Source organism: Podarcis gaigeae (assembly GCF_964106915.1).
Source record: "Podarcis gaigeae genome assembly, chromosome: 4".
NCBI classification, from domain to species: domain Eukaryota; kingdom Metazoa; phylum Chordata; class Lepidosauria; order Squamata; family Lacertidae; genus Podarcis; species Podarcis gaigeae.
Genome location: NC_139677.1, coordinates 88094572 through 88108121, shown reverse-complemented (window position 1 = coordinate 88108121; position 13550 = coordinate 88094572). Strand labels below are relative to the sequence as shown.

General features: G+C 40.9%; 1 protein-coding gene and 1 long non-coding RNA gene across 2 annotated transcripts; one reads left to right on the top strand and one right to left on the bottom strand.

Moving 5' to 3' along the window:
* Positions 1-704: 704 nt before the first annotated feature.
* CFAP300 (cilia and flagella associated protein 300) lies at positions 705-12974 on the top strand. Its single transcript, XM_083737362.1, has 7 exons — positions 705-871; positions 1254-1335; positions 4177-4249; positions 5537-5703; positions 6309-6481; positions 7259-7325; positions 12507-12974. Exons 1-7 carry the CDS (start codon positions 759-761, stop codon positions 12636-12638), a joined length of 807 nt encoding a protein of 268 aa, XP_083593488.1. The 5' UTR covers positions 705-758; the 3' UTR covers positions 12639-12974.
* LOC310843883 lies at positions 7332-12394 on the bottom strand. Its single transcript, XR_014563739.1, has 3 exons — positions 12036-12394; positions 11006-11152; positions 7332-8329 (listed from the first exon to the last, which is right to left on the bottom strand). It is a non-coding gene; the product is annotated as an uncharacterized lncRNA (long non-coding RNA).
* Positions 12975-13550: the final 576 nt, after the last annotated feature.

Genomic DNA, 13550 nt, shown 5'->3' with positions numbered 1-13550 from the left:
TGGAATCTTCTTTCTGGTAACTTGGAGTCATTGGTTTGGGTCGTACCCTCCAGAGCAGGAGCAAACAAGCTTGCTCCATCTTCCATGTGACGGCCCTTTAGATGTTTCAAAATAACTATCATATCTCTTCTCAGTCTCCTCTTTTCCAGGCTAAACATACCCAACTCCCTAAACTGTTCCTTCTTCTGACAACTCTCAGAATTTTTTGCTTCAAAACATACAAAAGGTAAAACACTCATGCAGATTAAAATTACCTCAACTTTCTAACTTTCCGTGTCACACCTGTAGCAGCGCCAATTCCACCAATGGAAGTGGCATAGTGTGCCCATCATGTGCTATTGTGAGCATAATAGACATACACAGACATAATAAATGTGTTTGTTATTCGCTGTGTAAAACATATATAACAATGACGAACCAAAACAGGCGTGTGTGTATATATATCTTAAAGACTAATGAAAACACAGGAACACACAAATACGCACACACATATATACATTGAGAGAGAGCGACCAAAACTTCCTAAAAGGCGAAGTATATCCATCCACTTAAATATGGAGAAAATAGCTCAGCCGCCCCGCTCCCTACCCCCACAGCAGCTGATTGCAGATGTTAAATCTCCTGCGTTGCAGAAGCGGAACCGTTGTCACCGGGCTGCTTGTTTCCTGGGGGGGGGGGGACTAAAAAAAAGGTGCAACGCTGAGCGGCTAGCGAGAGCGCGTTGCCATGGGAACCGCCCGCGTCCTGCAGAAGCAGCAATGGCCGCCTACGGGGAGGAAGGCGGGGAGCCCCGCTACGCTTTCCATCACCTCCCGCAAAAAAGCTTCCCAGTGCTGGAGAGCAGGGACACCCGAGACCGCCTCCTCAAGTGGTGGGGAGAAGCGGCCATTCCTCCTGCGGTTTCTCAGGCGGGGGGGGGGGGGGGAGGAAAGGGGGAGGGAAAAGTGGGGTGAAATGCAAAATGGGGGTCAGTCTTCTGGCTAGAGGTGCCCTTAGGACTGTGGGAGGGCAAGGTGCGTTTCAGGATCAGGATTTAATCGAGAGGCTTCACTGCTGTAATTGGAAATCTTTCAGCAAATCGTTGCTGGCATCCACCTCTGCTCCAGAACTTAAATCACTTTTCAAAAAATAAAATAAAATTCCACGTTAAAGATTCTTTTATCATCATTTTTTCCAGTGCAGAATCCCCTCATGCCTATTATTATTACATGAAGAATACAAGCCTGACGGACTTCTTTTTCTACATTCCGCAGGTCCATGGATGGCAGAATCGCTGCACAGGCATTCAGCTTTGATCAGAACTTCAAAGGCTACCAGAGGGATGATTTCATTATGGTAGTTAACCTAATCTGGTTTATTAGTTTAAAAGTGGGTTTCGTGGAGTTGGGAGGGACACCTAAGGGTCATCTAGGCCGACCCCAGGAATCGCAGCTGTTGCATCCAAGACAGATAGACATCCAACCTCTTGTTTAAAAACCTCCATAGGCGCCGACTCCATGGGGCCTGAGGGGGCCCGAGCCCCCTCAAAAATTCGTTTGGGGGGGCTCCGCCCCCCCAATAATTTAAGAAAATTATTACCGTATTTTTCCGGCATTCTGCCTCAGGGTCTTACTGCCCACCCTGCTCTGTTTCCTTGCTGTGTTTGCTCAAACGGAACAAAGAGCAGGGAAAGCCCCTCCCCTCCAGGCAGAGGGAAAGCAGAGTGTGTCTCTGTGCTCCGTGCAGGAGGGAGAGAGAGAGAGCGAGAGAGAGCGCGCGAGCTGGCTGACTTGGGTGGGTAGGTGAGGGAAAACTTTTGCCTTCCTTTCCTCCCTCCTCCTGTTATACCCCTCTCCTGCATTCTTAGCCAGCTGCTTCTCTGCACACCCCTCTCCTGCTCCGTGTCCCTTCTGTGTTTTTCCTTCCCTCCCCACTTAAAATGTGGTTAAAAAGCATGGATCCACATGGATCCTCAGGATCTTTGCATTGGGTCAGCCCAAATTCACCATCAGATCACATAGCATGTCCATGGCTACAGCCTGCCCCCCAAAAATCACGCACCCACTGTTGCCTGGGGCTGCAATGGTGCAAAAATGTGGTTAAAAAGCATGGATCCACATGGATCCTCAGGATCTTTGCATTGGGTCAGCCCAAATTCACCATCAGAGCACATAGCATGTCCATGGCTACAGCCTGCCCCCCCAAAATCACGCACCCACTGTTGCCTGGGGCTGCAATGGTGCAAAAACGTGGTTACAAAACATGGATCCACATGGATCCTCAGGATTTTTGCATTGGGTCACCCCAAATTCACCATCAGATCACATGTCTGTGGCCACAGCATGAAGCACAAAAATGATATATCCACAGTTTCATTCAGAATGTTTTTTTCCCTTGTTTTCCTCCTCTAAAAACGATGTGCGTGTTATGGTCAGGTGCGTGTTATAGAGCGAAAAATATGGTAGTTATATTATGCTTTGTAAAATCACAAAATTATGTTGGTATTTTTTCTTTTCCTTGTTTGATGATAGTTACCTTTTAAAATACATTCAGTAATGAGTTAAAACAAATAATTATTACGGTAGTAAAAGAGGCGGCGCAAGTAGTTTTGCTCGGTGCGTGTGACTGGCCCAGCCCCTCTTTCCTTTTCCTCTCTTCTGCTCTCCCGCCGGGCGCCTGAGGGAGAGTTACTTAGCGGTTCTGAGGAGCCGCTGTTGTTTCGGCAGGGGAAAAACCGCCGCCCGCGAACCGCCGAGCTCCCTCTCTCTTTCCAGCCTCTCTCTCTCTCTCTCTCTCTCTCTCTCTCTCTCTCTCTCGCTATGGCCAAGGAGGAGGAGAAGCCCTTCAGCCAGTCTATGGCCGAGTGGCGGAGGTTCATCTACAACCCCAACAGCGGCGAGTTCCTGGGGCGAACGGCCAAGAGCTGGGGTGAGGAGGGCGAGCGAGCGCGCGCGCGCGCGGGGAAGGGAGGGGAGGGGGCAGCCGTCACGAGGGGCGGTGGGAGGCGAGGCGCGACGGGCACTTGCCTTGCCCACCACGCATCTCTCTCCTTCTCGGTCTCTCTCCCTCCCTCAGCTGGCGAGGGGGCCACGAGGCGGGCGGCAGCAGCAGCAACGGGCCGGGAGCGGATCTTATAAAACTTCCCGGGGCAGGACCCCAGTATGGGCCCCCCCAATATTTTTTATAAGTCGGCGCCCCTGAAAACCTCCAGTGAATGAGAGAGTCCACCAGTTTTTGAGGTAGTCTGTAGATTTATAGGCCACTTTGGAATTTTGATTAAAATGTTCAAAGTGGTGTGTAATAAATATTACTAAAACGGAAGCAGCATTAAAATATCAAATGGCTAGAAGCACAACAGGGCAAAACAGCAGCATGCATTATTTTAAATACAACCATGTTTCCAACCCTGGTTTTGTAGACTGATCAGTTTAATTTGTGATATACATTTGCAGTTTTAAATTTCAGTTTTTAGGATATTTTATTGAATGTGATTGTGTTTTTCTTGTTTTTATGTATGCTACTTAGTGATTTCTATTATATTAAGTAAGACAACATGTTTATTTATTTATTTTTTAGAAAGCTTGTTTCTCATTTCCCACAATACTTATTTTTTTGTTCACAAGAGTGCTTCTACAGGTCATTCCCATAGTGTGTGTGTGTGTGTGTGTGTGTGTGTGTGTGTGTGTGTGTGTTAAGGGGAAGAACTATACCTCTATGTGAACTTCCAAACTGTGATTTTGTTTGCTCAGAAGCAGCTGGGCAGACCTGTCTCATTTATAAATAGACATGGGTATAAATCCTTCTCACGTTCCAGACGTTTATCTGTGGAGTGACTTGCAGCAGTAGTTTCATGAATGAAAACCCTAATTTGGTCAGCAGTCTTGAATTTCAGACATTTGGAGAGGATTAGACAAATTTACCAAGGATGAAACTGTCAGTGGTTACTAGTTATTATGACTATGTCAGAGGCAGCACATCACTGATGAACAACAACAGAAAGGGGCTGTTTCCTCATGTTCTACTTGGGGGCTTCCTATAGACATATGTTTGGCTAGTGGGAAATATAGGACTGGTGGTCCTCTGGTCTTAAATCTCTTTATGGTCTTAAATCAAGCCAAAGCCACCTTATTTGATACATGTATCAAATTGGATAATAGAATCTGCTTAACTGCCAATTGCTATTGACTCTACTTCCAGGCCTTTTTTAATCATCCAGATGTTAACAGCAATTTGAAATTGATTTCCCCTTCTGGACAATGGACTACATTAGGTAAAAATAACAACTTTGGGACAACTTCTCTTTCAAATCCGTTTTCAGTGTGATAATTCCTTTTCCTCTGCAAAATGACTTGCTGATTCTAATGATGGTGTGATTGGTAGCGGTTATTTATATATTGCTTGTCAGGATACAGATCCTTCCAACACAGCTTATACCAAAATAGCATGAAGATATATTCATAAAATGACAATGAACAATATTAAAAGATTGTTAAATATTAAGTAACAATATTCAAACTTTTATTTAAATCCCTACTGTTGCTTGTGGTCTGTTAAAACATTTCTTGATCTGTTTACCGTTGAAAGGTGATGTAAAATGTATTAAATTTATATGATGAACATTATCGTTTGCATTTGCAGACATTAATGCATTGTCAGCTGTTTCCCTTTCATCTTAGTCTCTTCAAAAGAGTTCCTGATCTATTTATTTTTAAGATAGCCTTTAAGGGTTTTTTTGGAGACTGAGTAAAAGTACCTCTTTCTGCATTGACATCTTTATTACTTCCTTTTTGTGGTTTCCTCAGCTTTGATACTACTGAATAAATAATTTTATATGAGCTGTTCTTTATTATTTCATAATTGAAAATTGGGCAAGAGAACACTTGCATATTTCCTGTTCATTCCAGTCCACTGAACAGAAGTTCTAAGAAGTTCTAAGCGGATCATGCCCAATGTGTGCTTGTTACATTTGCATACTGCTCTTCCTCAGGGCAACATTTTAGCCTGTGAGATAAGTGATCTACAAAGGCCACCCTACTGGGAATGGAACTACAGTACTTAAAAAGAACATGAGAATGCTGTTGAAAATGGTGTATCCGTGTAACCCCCCTTCCATCCCAAAGTGTCTAGTTCCACCTACCCTGTGTCCTCACGTCACAACATTTCACATTTCATCATGCCTGCACCATTTCATTGGCTGCTTCACATTAAAATATCTTCACTGTGTGCTGGCCTAGACAATAGGGAAGAGGGAAGAATTCTACACCAAGTTGGGAGTTTTGCCAACTTTTGTATGCTTTGTGACCTGCTTGTAATTGTCTTGGAATTTATCTTGCTTTCTCTTAACCAAACTCTATCCCTATTCCACCACACTGGGTCTAAAGGTAGTCATATTTTTCTTATGTAGTAAGTTGGGAAACATTTCAACAGGTTTAAAATGTTCCAAATTAAAATGTAACCTTGATAGTATTAAGCCACTTTGTTCAGATATGAAAATATAATCTTGGAGATTTGTAAATGCTATTGTGATTGTTCATTTGATTTCTGCCATATGTTTCAGATACCAGTGTGAGAAAAATTGATGTCAAGAATATTCTGTGCAAGCAAGTTTCCATGTCATTTTTTGACCGATTATACTGTAAAGGGGTTGTTCGAGAAAGTGGAAGTATTGTAAAGTGTTTTGATGAATATCACGATGATATTCTCATTGCTGATGAGTTAAGAAAGGTTAGTACAAGTGTAGTTAACATCTGTCTTCTGTCTATTATTATTTTATAGTTTAATTATCATTTATTAGTCACTTTTTCTTGCCAGGGCAACCACATAGTTATCACAGCTAATATTGATAGCCTCCATATGGATTGTGTGTTCATAAACAGCACTAAAGTGTTTTTTCTCAATTTTCTTTCAATTTTGCTATCATCTTCTGATGTCAGCGTGTAGTTTCAGAGAACTGCATTTTGCAGCCAGTTTTATTACATATTGCGAAATATACAAGCCTTTTATGCTTGGAGCGTACTCCTACTCCTCCCTTTGACCAATTGTGGTGCAGAACAAGAAATTCACTTGCTCAGTTCCTTTTTGCCTCCGCAGTGTCAAAACCTGCTTGAGGTTCAGGAAGTGTTTCTATGTCCAAAAAAAGCTCATCGTGATAAAGCTGTGCAGTTTGGTCAGTGATTGGGCCAGATTGTGGTCTAGATTCCCTGCTGCAGCACTGCATACTTTTCTTTTTTAACTATACACAAATTAATTACCAAAATAGTGTCTTTTTGCAATATAATATATAAAACATAATCCATATTACACTGTCTTTCCTCCTTGTCTCATGATAGGTACTTCTACTGGAATATTCAGACCACTATGACTTATTTAGCCATTTAGACCGGGAGGAATTTCTCTTCTGTCTTTTTAAGCATCTTTGCCTTGGAGGAGCTCTTTGTCAATATGAAGATGAACTTGGTCCATACTTAGAAACCACAAAGGCTTTATATAAAGAACTTGTGAGGTGACTATGTTTTTGCTCTTTTAATGTGAATCTGATTTACTTACTTGTTTTACTTGTTGGTGTGATCATGGAAGGTGCTCTGGGGCAGGTTTCAGCTTTGCAATGGCATCATATATATAATCTAAGCAGGGCTGGGCAGGAAACAAGTTTGCAATGCTAGTATAAATGCCTAGTCTATTCCTAGTCATCTTATAAGGAACAACCTTGTCCACAGAAGATATGGGTAGAAGCTGGCTCCCAGGTAGAAAGCATACCCAATAAGGTTTATGAGTGTGATCCTATTCTAGCAACCTACAAATTGAGCAGCAACATACAGAATTCCACTCCCACCCTTGCCATGGCTAGTTGGAGCACCAGTCCAAAAAGAAGCTTGGGAATAAGGGGTTCACAACATACTCTAAAAATCTTCTGGAGTCCTTTTCCTCCCTTTCCTTTTCATTTCTTAATTCCACCTTTTCCTCCATTTTTCCACTCAGATCTCCCAACACAGCTTAAAGCTGTAACACCCTTAGGAAGACAGCGTTCACTCTTGGCTGCCATGACATTTTTCAATATTTTCCCACCCACTTGCTAGCCACTCTCTTCTGGAAGCTTTCCTTTCTCTTTTTCTATTATGTTTCATGTTTTTACTTGTTGTTCTACTGCTCCTCCTTTGATCATATGATCTTGTGTTCTGGTAACTCTTTAGCTGCCAATCCACACAGTCTATCTTGGACTTTAAGTTCTGACTGTTCCAGATGTCATTATTAAAGCAGTTTATACTTTTTTGAATTTCAGTGTTCAAAAGGATTCTGAAACTAAGGAAATAAAAATAATATCTACCATTTTTAAAGTCTGCGCTTATGTAAGTATTTCATTAAGAAGAGGGGTACTAATCATGTAACCAAAAATATTTTCAGATATAAATTTCAAGCAAATTATGAAAAAAGACAGTCAAGCAAACACTGTTTGGGCATGATCAAGCCACAGCAAAGTACTTTTACATCCCATTGATTTTGTTGGGTGAAATTGTTGTTATAACACTAAGCACTTAAGAAAAAAAATCACAGGAAAAGTTATACACAAAACAATGCAACTTTCGATAACAATAATCTTTCAAAGACCTGTTGAAGATAAAATAATGAACAAAAATCTTTACAAATAGCTGAGAAGTCATCCAACAAAATTGTGCATCTATTGACTACTTTAGTTCAATTTTTTAGAACATTTCAAAACCACAATTTGACTTGGGTGACAAACCATGTTTCTTCTCATTGTCAAAAAAAGACATAAAATTTATTAGAAATTATTGTTATATTGTTTTCCCCCCTTTAAATCTTGTTAACATGTTAGTTTAGACATTGAAACAAACTTCTTATGGCCAAAATGGGAGAGGTAAACATGTGCTAGGATCACTCCCATCAACACCAATGAGACATAAAAGTGCATAACTTTTGCTGAACCATGAGAATTTTTCTGCAAGATTTTAAAATTATGTTTTCCTCAGTTTTTACATAACACTTTAAGAATGAGAACTACGATGGGTATTTGTACTTTTAGCTATGTTGGCATCCAATATATTACAGCATTTGATTGCATCCATTACTGCAACTTACTTTTGTAAATCTGAGGACCATCTTGATGTGATTGTATAAATGAATGTTGCAGATTTGGATGTAACCTTTTCTATTTACACAACAATCTTCCAAGTTAAACTGGGTATTCTGTTTATGATCAGAAAATCTATTTAAGGATACAGTTGCATTTCTGTCCTGTTCTGCTTCTGTTTTGGAGTTGTTCTTCAATTAATTTCTCTTCAATGTCATTAAGTGCTTGTGGGAACCCAGCCATGAGTCATTGTATCTAAGTCTGCATCCAAAAATGAGAAATAGAAAATGACAAATATTCTAGTCATAAGACACAGGTGAAAGAAAGCTGTCTTGGTCACTCTTGCTATGTGATTTTTTAACAGCAGCTGAGAATCTAACCTTAGTCCCAGAGTGCAAATCATGTAACAAATGTTTGACCACCCACTTGCAGTCAAAGAGGATGATAAAAGGTTGTCTGTTTAAAATGATAGATTCTTTTATAATTCAATGGAAACTTTGATGAATAGGACTGTATAATAGCTATATAATGATGTTTGGCTCATCATTCTGTTAATCATCAACCCAACCCATTTCTTAAGATTTCAATCCACTGTGAACATTATTATCATTTATAGTACTGTGAGCTTTAAGTACATATGACGCTGCTTTATACTAACACAGACCATCAATCCATATAGTGCCGTACAGTGGCTTTCTAGAGAGAGGGGGGTCTTTCCTAGCTGTGCGTACAGATGCCAGGGGATTAAAGTTGGTACCTGTTGCATGCAGAGCACTCCATTCCCCTCACAAAGCTAAAATTCCCAGAGTGGTTGAACAGTCAATATCTCTTCCCAGCAAACTCTGGAAATTATAGCTCCGTGAGGGGAGTAGAGGTCTAACAATTATCAGCAACCTTAACTATAGTTCCCAGTATTTTTTTTGGAGGAAGCCATGACTCTTTAAAGTGGTATAATACTGCATTAAATGTATCGTGCAGATGGTGCCTCTGTTTAAATTATATTGGGCGTCTTCAATGATAGTCCTAGTCAGAGCAGACATATTGAAAATAATTTCAGTGGGTCTGCTCTGAGTAGAATTAGATGGACCCAACCCAATATTTCTAACTTTGCATTTATACATATAAATTAGAATATGCAAATTTTGTGCACACCCGTTTCCAATTTTTGCCCTCTTTCTTCCTTGGGCAATAGACAATGCAGTAAGTAGGGGGGAAATTCTATTTTGCCTGGCCACAAACATCTTCAGATACCAGAATATCAAGGACTTTACATAGACTGAACACATTTCTCAAAAAGGCAAATCAGACAAAGAATTTCATTTTAACCTATGGTTTTAAAAGTATTCCGCTATGGGGAAGAGCAAGGTATTTTTATGGCTTCCATGTCAAACTGGATTTCAATATAGGTAGCCTCAAATAAAATGCAAACCTATAGAATTTTAAATGCTGCCAATCTGATAAAGAAAACCCATTCAATGAAACAACTTCTCCTTTTTTAAGGACTAGCATTTGCCTTTCTAAGTAGCATGTGAAAATGCCCTTAGTTTACTTCCCTAAGGAAAGAGAATGATAGTCACTTATTTGTAGTTTGCATGTCAATAAGATAAGAAAACGGAGTTGCACACCTTAATGGTTATACATCTAAGAAAAACTTAAGAACAACTTAAGAACAACTTAAGAACAACTTTAGAAATTGTGAGACACTGTAAAACTCTTAAGTTAGATTCAGTAAGAGATAATAATGATAATAATAATAATGATGATAATATAACTAATAATAATAATAATAATAATAATAATTTATTTATTTATACCCCACCCATCTGGCTGGGTTTCCAGATTCAGTTGATATGAGGGTTAGAAGATAACACTAGTATTTGAGGTTTGGTTTTGCAAAAACAGAGTACCTCTACAGCTATAGATTTTGCATTTCCCTAAGCAAAACTTTGATTTTGATACTGCTAAAATCAGCACCCAGTGTGCCTGAAGAACCAGCATTTTCCATGTGGACAGCTTGCAGATTTGAAGTTCAGTTTTAATTTAATTTACTCTGTCTCTACCAAAAGGTCCAATGCAACTAGCAAACCTGATAATAAGATATCAGAACCTTCTATTGCAAAATGTGTAAAAGGTATAAAAGCCATGAGATTAAACATAAGCTATAATAATAGGACAAGGCCATGAAAATAGCAGCAGCATTATTAATCAAAATGGCAACAGATGAGTATCCTTAATAGAGCTACCAAAAGAGTTGTAGAAAGGCATCTCTAAAGAGGATGACCTTTGCCGTCCAGCAAAACACCATAAGAGGATCAGTCGTATTTCTACTATTATTTCTCATGACACAATGTCCTTACCCAACGCTGCACCCTCCACTTATTTTTATACTACTGTATTTAATATAATATGCTGTAGCCATTTCTATTTTAAAGTGTGTGTGTGCGCGCGTGCACACACGTGCATGGGGGTGGGAGGTGGGGAAATAAGAAACTGATGTAAATAGGCAGCAGTTTTCTCCCAAATAATCAGGAATAATTATAAAGGTAAAAGGTAAAGGTACCCCTGCCCGTACGGGCCAGTCTTGACAGACTCTGGGGTTGTGCGCCCATCTCACTTAAGAGGCCAGGGGCCAGCGCTGTCCGGAGACACTTCCGGGTCACGTGGCCAGCGTGACAAAGCTGCATTTGGTGAGCCAGAGCTGCACATGGAAACGCCGTTTACCTTCCCGCTGGTAAGCGGTCCCTATTTATCTACTTGCACCCGGAGGTGCTTTCGAACTGCTAGGTTGGCAGGCGCTGGGACCGAGCAGCGGGAGCGCACCCCGCCGCAGGGATTCGAACCGCCGACCTTTCAATCGGCAAGTCCTAGGCGCTGAGGCTTTAACCCACAGCGCCACCTGCGTCCCAGGAATAATTATAGTATGTAGCAAAAACTTACTCAGATTTGTTAGTATAGTAGTAGAGTTAGATTCAGAAAACCCATAATTAGGAGCAACCTAGCAATCTGTTTAGAATGTTCCTTTGACCAGTCGGGCCTAAAAAGATTTTGACACTCAAAGAGGCACTGCATCCTTCTTGGTCTTACCTGCAAAGTCAAGAAATCCAGATCAGCACTGTTGCTCTCCCTGATTCCCCTCCTAAAAACTAATTTACTGTATTGGCCCGAATATAAACCACTCCATTCCTCACTGCTCCTGGCTGCATACTCTGTGTGTGTTAGGATTCATTCCCTGTGCTTGCAGTCATGGGATTGTTTTTATCACATGACAGCGTATGTTTTCATTCCACATAGTGGGAAGTGACGGAAACAGGATGTTTGTATTATTGTGTTCCGTGATGTAGGACGCTTGTCCTTTGTCTCTCTTTTTCTTGTTTGATGCTGATGAGGAAGGAGTGGAGTTAGAATGCTCTGAGTGTATTATATGTAAATAAAGTAGTTTAGCCAAAATGCTGTGCTACTGAGTCTGTTACGCTGACTGCCCATACACGGCTGTTCCTGAAGTGTGCTGATGCCTCTGAGGCATCAGTCTCTGTGATGTTTGGGCTGGAGAAAGTCTTTGAGACTCCCGAATGACCGACCAGGAGGGAGAGAACATGCCAGCCGGATTCCTACTCGTGTGTAGCACCTCCTGACAGGGGGAGCCACGCTGTGTTGCCGGCAACCTTCCCCCTTCCTCACTCTCTCCCTTCCTGGCCTTGTGGGAGAGGACGGGGGACAACACACAGGGTGGGCGCCGCTTTGCCGCGCTCCTGGCACTGTTTGCCCCGTGTTCCTGGCTGCAAAGCGTAAGCTGCGCTTTACCTTTTCACGGTCGGAATTTGGGGGGAAAGTTCATGCCAATATGAAATATTAGGAATAGGAAATATTCATGCCAATTCCGTATTTTTGCCCCTGCTGTTGAAAGACATTAATCAGTGCTGTAGTAGCGCTCCTTCTAGTCCCACAACTGACAGTACAGCACCTTCACCTGCAATATTTCTGGCTCTCCACTGGGTGATATTTGCCTGGAAAAGATGCTTCCATGGTCCCCTTTCATGCAGCAGTTCTTGCTAAGAGATGGAGACAGCTCTGGCTTTGGACTTAGTTCTGCCAGCACTCTCCCATTAACTGCAGTCTCTTGTCTCTCCTCTCTTTCCTCCTCAGCTGCCTCTGTTCCCTATGTAGCAGAAATGAGGGCAGGGGAAATGTGACCACAACTGACCACTTCCAGTCCAAGCCACTTCCAGCCCGGTTGTGCTGATAATCTTTTCAGGTTACCTGCAGTGCAGAGCTGATGTGATGAGCCCCAATAGTATCTGATCTCCCGCATGTGGTTTACTGAAACAAGCCAAAGAGCTGTGCATGCTTAATCCCATTTAAGTCAGGCTTTGTAGTATTCAGGATGAATTTGTATCAGACATTAGTACCTTATATTAATGCTAAATATTTTGTCTTCTAGGATGCTCATGGCCTTTGTTACCCATCATCCAACATCCATGAACAGAATTTTGCCTATTTGATTGTGAATCCTTTGAAAAGACACATCTATGTTTTGTACCACTCTTTTGGTGAAGCTTGTTTTTATAATTGACTCTCTTCTCAGATATATTTGATTATTAGAGGGGTTGTTGTTTTTTAAGTGTAGCTTTAATGAATTATATTAATATTTAATAAATAATAATAACTTGTCAAGATTCTGTTATTTATAGTGAAATATATTTATCTAGACATTGGGCACTGATATTGATTTTGCACACATGCTATTTGTATTATTGTTGAAAACTGTAAGGCCATACCAATACTTGCAGAATATATTCTCTAAAATGTTTTGGTGCTCCTGTATTGACTAATATTCTGCTGTTACAAAGTTTTCTTTTTAAAACTAGGTTGTTGCATTGATACATTTTAACTTTATTTATTTTATATTTTTTTAAAAAACTAGCTTAATAAATTACTGATTGAAAAAAAGAGCCTGTGTTATTTCCTAAACATGTTTTGGGTTACAGAATGTCCTCCTATATTTTTCTAACTATTAAGAGGTGTAACATTTCCAAACTCGTATTCCTGTGAGAAAGAAGTCTCTTATTTTGAGATAAAAGGATGCACTTTTAAAGGGATATTGTGATTCTGTCAGTCCAATTTGCAAGCTTTGATGACTTTTCTTGACTACTCTTAACGCACCCTTGAAGACTGTATGGAAACTGCAGCTAGCACAAAATGGTGGTATGAGGGTACTGATTGGCACAGCCATTTAAAACCTGTTCTACAGGATCTGCACTGGCTGCCTATATTGTAGTATGTCCAATTCAAGGTATGGATGTTAAAATACAAAGCCGAGAATGTCTTGGTACTTAGGCACTTGATGGAGCACCTCTTTCCATACCAGTCGGCCCAGGCTTTGAGTTTGGAAGAGGAGTGCTTTCTCACTATCCCATGGAGTGCTGCTCCATGTGGAGATGAAGGTTAGGACCTTCTCTGTGGTTGGCCCCAGATGTGGAACTCC